This window comes from Tachypleus tridentatus, chromosome 9 (assembly GCF_004210375.1).
Source record: "Tachypleus tridentatus isolate NWPU-2018 chromosome 9, ASM421037v1, whole genome shotgun sequence".
NCBI classification, from domain to species: domain Eukaryota; kingdom Metazoa; phylum Arthropoda; class Merostomata; order Xiphosura; family Limulidae; genus Tachypleus; species Tachypleus tridentatus.
In genome coordinates, this window is record NC_134833.1 from 126005786 (window position 1) to 126020201 (window position 14416).

General features: G+C 36.7%; 1 protein-coding gene across 1 annotated transcript in view; it reads right to left on the reverse strand.

Moving 5' to 3' along the window:
- The window catches only part of LOC143227482 (uncharacterized), a 73825-nt gene extending 70769 nt beyond the window's left edge, over positions 1-3056 (reverse strand). The window contains exons 1-2 of the mRNA XM_076458924.1: positions 2821-3056; positions 2488-2632 (exon numbers count right to left, since the gene is read on the reverse strand). Coding sequence (XP_076315039.1) covers positions 2488-2596 — 109 coding nt within the window. The 5' untranslated portion in view covers positions 2597-2632; positions 2821-3056. The remainder of the gene's footprint in view (positions 1-2487; positions 2633-2820) is intronic.
- Between the last annotated feature and the right edge of the window lie 11360 nt (positions 3057-14416).

The following is a 14416-nucleotide window of genomic DNA, read 5'->3' on the forward strand; positions in this document are numbered from 1 at the left end:
ACCTAATAACTGTAACTGTTGAACAATCAATTGTCAAATAATACTAAATCCACAACTCTTGTCTGAGTAGTCTTCATTTTAAATGTGATGGTTTTTCCACTCAATACAGTAACAACAAAATTCTCTCTTTTGCAGAAAAAGTATTTCATTAGTTTCTACTGGCAGTCTCACACACAACTATTGTGAAAACAGTCAAGGAAAGTAGACATAAAATGGGATTGGCAATACTCTATTGATCAGTAGACAGTTGGAGGGAAAGATAGAGATAATTACTATGTCTTAACTGAAAAGTTAATGAAAAGTACAAACACTGAAATATCCACTGTGTGCAAAGAGATGATCATCAGTATGGATGAGATAATACCAAGAAATATTCCTGGTTTTACAAGGAGAAGAAAAACTCAAGTTTTATGACTAAAGAAGCTACAAAAATGTTGAACTTAATAAGTCTCAGTTGTTTACATAGCATACCTGTAGCCAGATATACCTGATAACTCTTTAGTGAAGGATACCCCTTTAAACCCTTTTCTGTGCAAGTCATTGTGTTACATCCATTTATTTAATACTAACGTATGTGAATAAAATTAACATTATAATGTATGTTATGGTTCAAAGTTTTATATTATTAAAGTTTTAAGTCCTTTATTTCAAAAGAAACCTTTAAAAACTACTTAAACTTCAAAAGCTACAAAAATTCTCTACTTTGGCTTCCTGTATGATCGACAATACAATGTTAGTTGAGTAGAAATATGTCTAGATACTATGTTGCTTGAAATGAGCAAGTCAAAAAGTTATGCAAAGTTCTCTAAATGAATACAGTTGAAACAAGTAATACATTTTTTCAACTTCTAAAAATAGCCACAGTCACCTTTAAGAGACTAGTTAGAGCTTTGTAGCCTCCATATAGATGTTAAGTACACATGTATGTAATCATTAGAAAGAGTTCATTTTGCAGTGCAATCTAACAACTATTATTTTAAAATTAGTGCCAAGTGGTCATTATGAAGTAAGTGTAATTGACTGCAGTATTGTCGATTGGTTGATCAGCTGCAGCACTTACAACTGTTTCTTACCTAGAAATGTTAGAATTAGGGATACAGTTTAAATTCTATTCAAATCTTATCATTATATTTTAGTTAATTATGTTAATTATGTTTTAAAATCAACAATTAAAAGATTTAATTTTTTTAAACATACATCATACTTTGAGTCCACTTTCAAGACTTACAATATTACACAAGTTTTCAGAAGGGATGGACATGCCTCCCAGAGAAGCTGTAATATGCTTGAAGGGAACTGCTGAATTGTGTCAAGATGAATAATTATTGGTAGATCAAGACTACAAAGTTGGCTTCACATTCAAAACATGCACAAAATAAATGTAGTGCCATCAATACAAAATTTGAAGAGAATGAGTATGAACTTTTGAAAGAATAAGCAATGTCTCAAATATTAGTGAGAAGCAAGAAATATTTTAAGATAGAATTATCTAATACAAGACTATTCCCCTTGTGATGTGCAATCACATGTATTTATTACCTGTTTTTATTTAACTTCCCCCACCCACTTAGTCTTCTCTTTCTATCCAGTTTTGGCATAAGCACAATCCAGAAAAACACTGAAGTTGTATTGTTCTATATAATAAACAGAATATAATCTGTTAGACAGGATTTTGTGGTATTTCTAATATGAAAGAAATCCACAACTTCAATATCTTACGTTGGACAAGTGGATGATAGCTGTATGCCACAGCTTACAAATTCTGTAAAAGAATGACACAATTAAAATACAAGATGTACATTTACTTGCAATACTGAAGCATATATTTCTTCTTAGTTAAATCCAACTCAAACTTTGATATAGTGTTACAGAAGTCAACTGCAAAAAATGGAAAGGTCTTAAACCACGGATGTATCAACTGGGGTGTGATGGAGGGGAGGGTAGCTGTATCACTCCCACTTTCACATATTTGGCTTATATAGCAACTGTAAATTATTAATTTTCTGATGCCCAAAGAAGCTGCTCTTCAACTACCAACTGTTCTGTACAGTACTCTACCAATTACATTATATGTCCTCTCACCATGATTGCTGTCACTGTAGTTCTGTGTAAACCTCTGGTGGCAGATTTTAATTGAATATTTTGTCAAAGAACAGGGAGCAAAGTCTGAACTACTGAAGAAGCTTTCAAAACATCTAAATTAGTCACAAGGAAAGTGGGTATGTAGAAAATTGTAGATAAGTGTGATACAGGTACCCAGGTTTTACCTCATTCATAGATGACAATATTGAATAAGATTATGCATTCATGTTTCTGACTAAGACTAAATTAATTTAAAAAATGCTGCCTAATATTACTCACTAATATAAATCCCTTGGATAGGAAATGAAATTCTGTGAGAAATATAAAATTTACAATCAATTCAATGTTACAACACTTAAGTTGGGAAGAAGATAAAACATTTAAATTATAAATATTCACACTTACTACTTGTTACTGCGAGTGTTTCTCCTTCCTTTTTCATGAAGTTGATATCCAACAAGGCATCCTGCTCTTCATCAGAAAGGGGCTCAGTCTTCATCTTTACCACATCCATGATTATATAGAAGCTTCACCTTTATAATCTATAAAACTAGGGAATAAGAGTTTACTTTTCTAACTTTACATACCTCATATACAAAATTACATTAAATATGACAACAATGGGCAATCGAAATACTTTTTAAAAATTCAGCAATTGAATCATCGATATATTTATTCCTTCCACCTTCTCCATTGATTTTATACTTAAATAATTTCAACAAACATATTTGTACTTACAAGTAACACAAATATGTACGGTGGGTTTTCTTTACATAAATTTGGGTGATAGAAAATTCTGTAATTATTTTGTTGTGACTTTGTATACAGTTTATTTCTTACTCTTTCTATATGTTTGGGTCAACGATGCATTTTTAATCCTCTTAAAGCGCTTACAACCTTTTAAATTCTACTTTCTACCAAGACCACGTCGAATATGCCACTACTTCTTTTCTGATATTCATAAGAGCTTCCCCTAGCGGTGACGTACAGATATTAATACTATAAAGATTTTGTAAATCAGAAAATAACATGTTTATCATCTCGTTGTCTAATCACTAAACTAATAATCTTGTTATTTTATCTTAACGAGTTAATTAATGTTACAGAGTACATTTTCGCTGATTGTTGTTCGATATTGTTATTAATCTTGAAGTTTTATTAAATTTGGAAATATTGTGCTTTTTTTTCAGAACTAGAAGTTGTTCTTTTTCTGGTTCTCTTTCTTAACCTCTTTTAGCACTAAAATTAGTAATATGGATATTTAAGTGGTGTTCATCATTAACTACGATAGTGATAAATGATAGGAATAGTAAAGGAACTTGTTCAAAACTGTTTTATTTAAGTTGATGTTTAGACGTATCATTTTCATTGAAAAGGTGGCTTTTCTAATGAAAATAATTTGTATAGACGCTTCGTGGAGGTTGTGTCTCACTATAGACATATACTTGCCCATTGTGGTGCATTAAAAAGCCAAAATAAAATATAATTAAAAATTGATAATTTAAAAACTACAAATATGGATTGCAAAAACACAAGAAAGAAAGGCTGGAGATCTATTGTCGATAATTTTTGAAGCTATAGCTCCCTATTATGATAGCTGTATCTGCTATAGCGTGGGATCGCACAGCAATTTTGCAAAAAACCTAAGAGACTAGTTTTAAATTTATGTCGATCTTCACAATTTTATCCGCTAAGAAAATGTTCAAGCCATTCCATTTCTACTATAAAATAAGTGTTGTTTTCTAGAATACATGTTAATTGTAAATTTACAACTTGTGCATTTTCTAACATATTAAAAGAAAAGTGACACGGAAAAGGTTCCCAATTTTGTTGTCTCTACATGAATTTTCGTGACTATATTTCAGCCATTTTTAAAACAGTGGAAGATAAACACAGCAAATTTTCCCACACAGACGATGGTGCTAATTCTTTCTACGTTTTTCTTATACTTAACAGCAAACAAGAATGTGTAACCAGTATTTATTATCACTGCATATAACACTATTTTCTTTAATTATTGCTATTTTTAAGTAATGGGTGTTAAAGTAGTGGTTGTAAATTGTGAATTCTCCAAGTTTGTCGTTATCTATTTTGCATGAATTATTTGTGTCGACTTATGATGTCAAACACTTGTGCACAGGAGGCTGTTGAAGATCACACATGTATCATGTAGCTCTAGACCTAACAAGGTAAGTATCTTGCTGCGTCTGTTTATATTACATTACTACGTGTTATATTATTTTAGAGAAAAAAAAAACAGCATTATTCCGTTCTGACGAGATTGTTTTGTTGCTTCATGACATTTGTTACCATTACACTGTGAAACTGATGGAAGCCAATTATTAAATTTGTAATGATACAATTTTTGCCCTCGAGACAATCTTTTGATGACAACTTTACATTTTGTTCATTGTGTTTGTATATCATTACACGTGTTTATTTTTTATTGTATATTTGTTATTTGTCTTCAATAATTTTAATATGGTGGTTGGGTGAAAAAATTAACAACAATGCAGTAATAAAATGTTAAAAAACATTGTAACATTCAACAGAACTCATATGCACATATTTAGCTTTATATGTTTTATTCACAAATGGACATAAAAAATAAGAAACATAATTAGTAAAACTTGTTAGCTTAAAAAGTGGAAAGACATGTCAAAAAATACAGAAACAAGTTGAATCGAAATGCAAATATTACATTTTCAAGTAAACAAACAAACAAAACTGGAAATCATGTCTACATTATTTTTTCTAACTACAAATATCTATTTTCAATCCAATAAAATTAATAAGTACTGTAGTCACCAGAATTTCACGTGAAAAAAAGGTTCCACTGTAAATAAATTTCGAGAAATAGTATTCATGTATCATAACTTTCAACCCCCAGTGGCACAATAGTATGTCTGCGGACTTACACCGCAAGAAACCAGATTTCACCACCCGTGGTAGGCAGAGTACAGCTAGCCCATCGTGTAGCTTTGCGCTTAATTCCAAACAATCAGTCACAACTTTCAATAACAGAGTAAATCATAAAAAAAAACAGATATTTTATTGAGTGAATACGTTCATCTTTCTTTACAACTACTGTTATTAGCTGTGTGTGTTATAATGTTTAAAATAAATTTGAATAATACTACTAGTTTTATGAGTGAACCTTGAACTAAAGTAAACCTAAATTTCCCAAGCTGAATGATGCTCATAATGCTATTGAAGGTTGTTAATATATCCAATATCGAAATTATGCTCTTGAAGAGCCAAACTGTATTATAATATTTTATGTTTGTTTTGTTGATAAACATTAGTGGATTTTAATTGTTGTAAATCACTGTCAGAATATTAATAGAACTATGACCGACTTACAAATGGTGTAGAGGCAAAAGCTTGTTTGTTTGGGAATTTCGCACAAGCTACTCGAGGGCTATCTGTGCTAGCCGTCCCTAATTTAGCGGTGTAAGACTAGAGGGAAGGCAGCTAGTCATCACCACCCACCGCCAACTCTTGGGCTACTCTTTTACCAACGAATAGTGGGATTGACCGTCACATTAAACACCCCCACGGCTTGGAGGGCGAGCATGTTTAGCGCGACGGGGGCGTGAACCCGCGACTCTCGGATTACGAGTCGCACGCCTTACGCGCTTGGCCATGCCAGGCCTTTAGAGGCAAAAGCAACAAAATAACTTAATTTTCTGCAATGGCATAGGTACGTTGATATTTGTTAAACGTTTTAGAAAAATAGCGAAGTGAATAATGAATACCATGCAAATCATTGTGTAACATCATAACACCAGCACCGACATCAACAACCAATTTCAGTGTCTTGTTAAGATCAGGTGCCCAAAGTATTGATGCATTAACAACAATGGCCTCGACTATATCAAACTCTCTTTGATAATTCCTAACCAACAAAAAAAACTGCTTCTTTTCTCAACACTGTTGTAAGGGATAGAGCTACGTTTAAGAATTTCTGACTTAATGTTTGGTAATAATTAGCCACGTCTAGGAAATCAATCAGTTTCTTATTGTTGTTGGACGCAGGAACATTGAATACAGTTTCACCCTTTGAGTTTACTAACTATACTTTAGGTTGACTAACAACACGATTAATTACATTAGCTTGACTAACCTCAATTTTCATTAAGTTGATCATTAACTTAACTTTCGATATCCTATCAAATAATATATGAAGGCAACGTATATAATTCTCCCAAGTGCTATTGTATTCTAACATATTATCAATACATACAATGAAAAACACCAAATCCATTATTAACATCATTTGGTAAACATTAAAAGGTAGCAGAGACATTCTACCTTCCAAATAGCATTACAGGATATTGCCACAGTAGAACAGGAGTGACGACGAGTGATACCTGGTTTTCTCTTTTTGTGAGAGGTACCTCCCAGTATCCTTTTAATTAGTCAAATTCACTGACTACTTTTTAATGAACATTTTTATCGATACAAACATTTTTAATAATTGAGTATGACACAGGTTTTTTCATCATGTTAACATTCCGAAGATCTCTACAGAAATGAGAACCATCGTGAAGCTTGTATACTAGTATAACTCCATTCACTTTGAGTCGCTCTAATGATCTTGTTTTATAGCATATACTGGTTCTCGGACTAAATCTTCGAACCCTTGATGGGGCTGACACAATAAGGATGCTGTTTCTGAAATTTTTGTCACAACATTAACTTCCGATATGATACTTCCCTCCGTTAAGATTAGCTATTCTCATTTCTTGCTGCCCAATATATGCGAACGTTTTTATCACGCCTGTCACACTTCCCGATTGTAATCAAATGATTCAAACGTATCTCTCATGCATATCGTTGTGCGTCACTATTCTACCAATAGAAGCATAACACAATCATGTGACGCATGTGACTATATCTATGTGCCTCTACTTAAATGTCCCTTCCCATTTGGCAGCCTTTGCACTCGAACATCTTTCTTTTTCATTTTTATTTGTATTTTAGATTGAATTACTTCTTGAAGTGGCTTAATCAAATATTCCCAGTTTTAAATCATTCAGGTTCGATTACTTTCATTCTCTTCACACTTGTTTTTTCATGTGCTTTTGTTGGCTGGTACAATATGAATTCCAAAGTTAATTTCACCACTTTAAGTGTCTCGCATTCGATAGGTACTTTATCACAGCCTTCTGGTACTGGTGGCTCTTTGGGAGATTTGTCTACTTTTACTTGCAAGAAGATTAAACATTATATGAGTCAATCTTTATCTTCAGACATTTCGTCCTGAATATGTGGAATCTGGATAGGCTGACGAGGACCTTGATCGCTTTTTCCACCTCCCGAGTTTTCCATGCCTTCCTATACCTTTCTTAAGGATTCTTTTTGGCCTTCCACGTTTTTTCTGACTTCATTTCCCATGTATGTGATGTTTTATTCCTTGCTCCTATATCTTATAACCCGCGTCCTTCATTAATGCATGAATATACTTTTCATTTTGGTTTCCTCCACTCCCCCAACATTCGAGCTCATGCTCAACAGTTTGCCTCTCAGTTGGGTGACAGTGTTAGTGTACCTCATCCCTTACATGTTCTCCCTTCAGTGGAATCCGTATGATCAGTGGAACTTTGCTTGGGAGCCCTCTTATGCTCCCATAACTCTTTCCTGGCAAATAATCTTCTTTGTTGGCTGTACAAGAGACATATCAACAGGTATTCTTCTTCTTCTTAATTGTCAAGATTTACATCTGTTTACAGATGCACTTCTTTCTGCTCTAACATATCATAGGGATAACTGTTGGGTTCAGTTTTACACGTTCGGAGGCAAATCTCGATTCTCTCATTAATCTCACCCATGCCAAATTTTAATTCCTCCATCTTACCCTCATGACTCTTTTGCAGTACTCTTTCACAATCCGTCTCCTGTCTGAGACTCTCCCTAGAAACCCTGAAGGATTTTCTTGAGAGATCCTCTCCCTACTTACCTCCACCCTAGCTTCTTTGTTGTATTTGACTTTACAATTGTGTTTTTTCTGTTGTTGAGATCTTTCATTTCGTGATGCTGTGTTATCTTGAACCCGTTCACCTGCACCTAATCTCCAGTATTTACATATGGATCCATTTTTAAAATGTTTTATTTTTAATACATTTCTGGAGTTCGTGGAGTCGCGGATGGCGTCTATCTAACAATAACAATCTACTCTTTTTTATTTGATAGCCATTTATCTCAGTTAGAGCTGCGTTTTACGTAGATTCCAGTTACCTGTCCTTCCCAGCCCTTGTCACTTGGTGTAGATTCCTGTACGTGGTGAGGGGATCTCCTAGGGAAGGTTCTGTTCTTTCATTTTACGTCTTCCGGGATCTAAACATCCACTCACGTGTTTGCCATGCGTGGCGATCCGTGAAGGGGAGGAGAGGATCCTGTTGAGGGGTCCAACTTTAACACGCCACTTTGATCTTAGGCGGGCAGCCTTGGGGTAGCCCCTCTTGGGTCAATCGGCTGGTTCACTAGGGCTAGAGTTAACCAAGTACCAGTGTTGGATGTTCTCAACAGGTGCTGTGGACACTGTATCTGATGCTGGTGTTTGGGTATAGTGTTCACGAAACCCTGGCGTTGCTGCAGTGTCCTTGTTTGACATTGTAGTGCGTCACGTCGAAGGGCTCCATGGTGGGTGGGGTCAGTGGGCACCGAAATTTCCTTTTTTTATAATGAATTCTCCAAATAAAACCTTAAATAACAGTTATAAAACAGTCCATAAGTAAACGACCACGTTTTTAAGATTCTGAGCAGCAGTCTCCAACATCTGTAACACCAGTTGTACATCATTTTCTTATCCTACATTTTCTTTCAGACAAGTCTTTAGGGCAGATGTCTCCCTTTTTCATTCAGAATGGATTAGAGGGACTTGCTGGCTCTCCAGTGCCAGTAAAGAAGCATCGATCTGGTGACATATTAGTGGAAACATCCACATCTCAACACAATGAACTCCTCTTGCATTCAAAGGCAATTGGGGATATGCCTATTGAAGTTACACCTCATGTTACTTTGAATTCATCACGAGGAGTTATTGTTGAGAGAGGTTTGAAGAACATTCCTGAGTCTGAGATTCTCGCTGGTTTCTCCACTCAAGGAGTTTTTGCAGTGAGGCATATCTCCACTTGCAACGATGAAATTACGATGCCGAACAACATCCTCATTTTGGCATTTATATCACCACATCCACCTGCCACCATCAAGGCAGGTTTTCTTAATTGCAGGGTACGGCCATATGTTCCAAACCCTCTCTGATGTTTCCAGTGTCAGCAGTTCAGTTACTCAAAGACGTCATGTTGTGGTTCCCTGACGTATTCATTGCGGTGGCAAGGACCATGGTGCCTGTGAGTGTGAAATTGACCCTCATTGCGTCAGTTGCAATGGCTCTTACCCGTCCTACTTTCGTTCTTGCCCTGAATGGTTGGAAGAAAAAGAGGTGCAACATTTGAAAACGATTCCTAACATTACTTATCCTAAGGCTCGAACGTTGTTAACCACAACTTCATTTTGGACGTATGCTGCTGCACTTCATTTCACTACTACAGTGGGAGTGCAAAAAATCTCTGTGCCTCCAAAAGAATCGTTCTCAAAACAAATGAAAAGTCTTTTGACCTCCATGGTTAAAAAAAGCTGATGAATCAACTTCAACACCCATCTCTGTCTCTTACTTACATTCCAACAAATCCCAAAATACACTTCCTTTGCTTTCGGGTACAGGCATTAACTCGGATACTTCTTCTTCTCTCACCCCAAGATGCCAAACGATCATTCGCTCACGTCCTCATCCACTGGAACCCTCTTCCAACAGCAAAGACCAACTCAGTCGACCCAGGGCTGGGTCCATGGAGGTAGATAGACTTTCCTCGAATAAAGACAGTAAAGAAAAAAGGCGTAGTCGTAAACAGAAAGATTCTCCACCCAATTCGCCTACACATAAATAAAAATGGCCACCTTGATGCAATGGAACAGTCGAGGTTTACATTCTAATCTGGATGACATCAAAACACTGATTGCTTCTTACCATCCTGTGTGTCTTTCCTTGCAGGAAACATTTCTGAAACTTGTTGATACAGTCACGTTTCGGCGGTTTTCATTGTGAAGAAATGACAGGTTGTGTGATGGACAAGTGCATGGAGGGGTGGCATTGTTGGTTGATCAGCATGTGCCCACTTTGTCTTTGCCACTCGACACACCTTTGAAGGCCGGAGCCATCCGTGTTTCCTTGGGTCATATTATTAGTGCTTGTTCTCTCTACCTGTCGCCTGGAGAGACATACGATTAATAATACCTTGATGCTCTCATTGAACAGTTGCTGCACCTTTTTACTCCTGATGGACTTTAATGGACATCATCTCCTCCAGGGAAATGGTGATATTGATTGGAGGGGTCGCTCTGTAGACCATATGCTCTCTGATAACAATCTTTCTCTTTTCAGTACTATTACTTCGACTTATTTTCATGCACTTAGTCAGTTCTTCACTGCTATTGATCTCTCAATTTGGTCCCATTCACTATTCTTCCATTTTTCACGGAAGGTTGACAGTAATCCACGAGACAATGATCATTTTTATATAATTTTGAGAGAGACTGGCCGTGGTCGATGTCACCCGATCCGTGTGCCCCGGTGGAAATTAGATCACGCAAACTCAACCTGGTCCTCCATCGGTCTGGCAGCACATCAGTTGGACCTGATGATGTACACTATGAAATACTGCGCCATCTCCTGCTTTTCTTGCTATTCTTCTGATTGTTTTTAACTGGATCTGGGAGGATAATGTTTTACCTGATGCCTGGCACCAGGCTGTTGTCCTGCCTCTCTCCAAGCCTGGGAAGGAACCCAAGATTCCTTCAAACTACCATCCAATTGCTTTGACGAGCTGTCTCTGTAAGACCTAAAGAAAGGATGGTTAATACTCGACTTGTTTGGTTCCTCAAATGAAACAACTTCCTCTCGCCCACCTAGTGTTGGTTCCGTAGACAGAGTTCCACCATGGATCACCTGATTCAACTTGAAACGTCAATCAGAGAAGCCTTTGTCAAACGACAACATCTTGTGTCAGTATTCTTTGTCATTGAGAAGGCTTATGATACAACATGGAGGTGTGGCATTTTGCGAGACCTCCATATATATATGGGTTACGTGGCCATTTGCCCATTTTTATTAAACTTTTTAATGGACAGGAGATTCTAAGATTATGTGGCCTCGACACTTTCCCGTTAGTTTCTACAGGAATTTGGAGTCCCTTAGGGCTGTGTTTTGAGTGTGATACTTTTCAGAATAAAGATTATTGCCATCACTGAACAACTCCCTATCACTGTTGAAAATGGGCTCTATGTCGACGACTTTCACATCTCATGTCAGTCGTCGAACACGGGGTGTACTGAGCCGCCCACAATCGTTTACTGAAGTAGACCACAGCAAACGACTTTAACTTCTCTCTCTCTAAGACAGTTTGCATGCACTTTTTCCGCCAAAGGAGTATTTAACCATGATCCTGAACTCCGTATCAGTGAAGTTGTGCTGCCCGTGGTCCCTGAGACAGTTTTTCGGGTTTAGCTTTGACTGTAAGCTAACTTTTATACCACACATCAAGCAGCTTGGGTGAAATGTACAAGAGCACTGAACATCCTCCATGTCCTCTCTTCCATCACTTGGAGCAGATTGATGTTCTATGCTAAAGATATAACATGCTCTCATTCGATCAAAACTCGACTATGAATCACTGGTCTATAGCTCTGCCAGAACATCGGCCTTAAAGATGCTGGACCCCATTCATCATCAAGGACTTCGGCTCTGCACTGGGGCTTTCCACGCTTCCCCAGACAGAGCTTATACATAGAGTCGCATGAACCTTCTTTGCACCTCCACCAGTTGCAACTGTCTTTACTATATGCTTCGAAACTTCGTTCCTTACCAAAGCATCCTACCTGGAGTTGTGTTTTCCTTCCCCGGTGGGCCATTAAATTGGATCTGTCCTTGGATAACATTGCTGTATCCACTGGCCAGCCCATCCCGCCATGGCTTATTACAGTCCCCAAATGTGACCTATCTTTAAGTCATCTGAGAAAAGCAGATACTCCCGATTAGAAATACTGTCTGTTATTTGCTGAACATCTTTCGAACCATCCTTCCATTTCTATATTTCCAAATGGTTCGAAATCAGGTGACTGTGTGGGCTCTGCTATGGTTTGTTGTGGTTCAGTGGTTGCACGCAGAATCCACTCTACAGCTTCTGTGTTCACTGCTGAACTGTATGCATTAGACCTTTTTTAATGTGATTCCTTTTTAAGAATCACAGTCCATTTAGTTTGATTTGAAATTACTAAATGGCTGTAACGTCAAATAACTCGAAACCAGGACTGGAAAGGCCAACTTCAGGTAACTAACGCTGCTGTTTGAACTACCTGTTATTCATCCTGATGAGTTATTATTTTAAAACTTTGCTACAAGTCTTTTAAAACTTTTATTACTTTACTTTTTGAAAATGGCCATAATGTCAAATAACTCGGAACCAGGACTGGAAAGGCGAACTTCAGATGACTGACAGTGGTTTTTGTACTTACCTGTTAATCTTCCTGGCGAATTATGATAATTACAATTATACTATATAAAGTACTTTACAACTTCCTTTACTGTAGTTTTTCCCTTAATGTTGTTGACGATATGTGAACATTGGTTTTAGGTCTTTATGTTTTGTTTTTCACTTTTTTTTTACCTTAATTTCCTTTTACGAATTTTACCAAATTTACTTTAATTTTTACTGGATGTTTGGCGCAGATAGCCTAGCTGTTTTGTGCCATAAAACACCAAATCAACCAACCAACCAAGCCATTACTTTTTGCAGTGCTACAGCTCATCACTTTTCTCAGTGATGTACAATACACCACTACTAGTACTGGTGACTACCTGGTGGAAGTTCGATTTGCGATGGTCATTCATTGGTTTCACCCTTTCATCACTGAAGTTTGGGTTTTTAGGCTTTATTAGAGGACCTCATAATTCCATTTCTTGCCTCACCTCCATTGTGCAAAGTAGGTAAACCTTCCTAAGTCCTCCTCAAAGCTACCCCGTAAGGTCTTTTCTTCCATCTGTAACCTTTTCTTTGGATCCATTTGTCAGCTGCAACTCTTCAAATCTGTTGTTGTATGAGGCAGCTCCCAGTGCTTCATACTTGTTTCTTACTTGGAGGGTTTCTTAATGTTGTCAAAGTTATTCCTGTTGGATGGTCGGCAAGATTGATGGCTTATTGTTTACTATTCCACCCGTTCACTTTGGAAATGATTTTGAACTTAGTTTGATATGGGTCTCATGGTACTTACTATCACAGTTGGTTACGTTGTTGAATTTTGGATCTAGATTTTTTGATATATTATTTGTACTACTCCAGGTGCAGGCTAAATAAGTTCTTTTATGACATTACATAGTCAATAATATAAATTTCTTTATATGATGAACTACTAAATGCATTTTAATGTTCTTATATGATTGACAAAACTGTCGGTATTTGTTTACTTGTCTGTGTTTTGAATTTCGCGCAAAGCTACTCGAGGGCTATCTGCGCTAGCCGTTCTTAATTTAGCAGTGTAAGGCTAGAGGGTAGGCAGCTAGTCATCGCCACCCACTGCCAACTCTTGGGCTACTCTTTTACCAACGAATAATGGGGTTGACCGTCACTTTATAATGCCCCCACAGCTGAAAGGGCAAGCATGTTTGATATGACGGGGATTCGAACTCGCGAATTACGAGTCTAGTGTTTTAACCACCTGGCCGTATTGTTGTATTATAATTTATCCCAAACAAGTCTCTGGTTTATGTTACTCTGTTACGTCTCAAGGTTTCAAACAGCTGGAAAGTTTAATTTAGAAGATACCTGAATGCTGAAATGTATTATATTTATGCTATTTGTCAAAAAGATTCATACACACAATTTTATTTCTTAGAACAAATATATTTTCATATACAATTGATAATAGCGGTTATTATAAATAATTGTTCAGATATCAAAATTTTAGAAACAGTATTCAGTCTTCTATCTCGTCTGGAACTTGATATTTTATCAATGGTCTAGGTACACGAGTAGAAAATTACTATTATATTGATACACAGATACTTTGCTTGACGGGAATGCAAGCTAGTTCTATTCGTCACATGTTAGTTTGTTTTTTTTCTGCTGGAGTTATGGGATGACTTCACAGAAATACTAACACCCGAAGTTAATTTTCTGAAGTTTAATAGTTCGTAATGTTCGAAATCTATGAATGTTCGTCGTCGAATATCTGTAGTTTTCTTATTAATAAGCGTTTGTCACAATTAGAGCTTCTG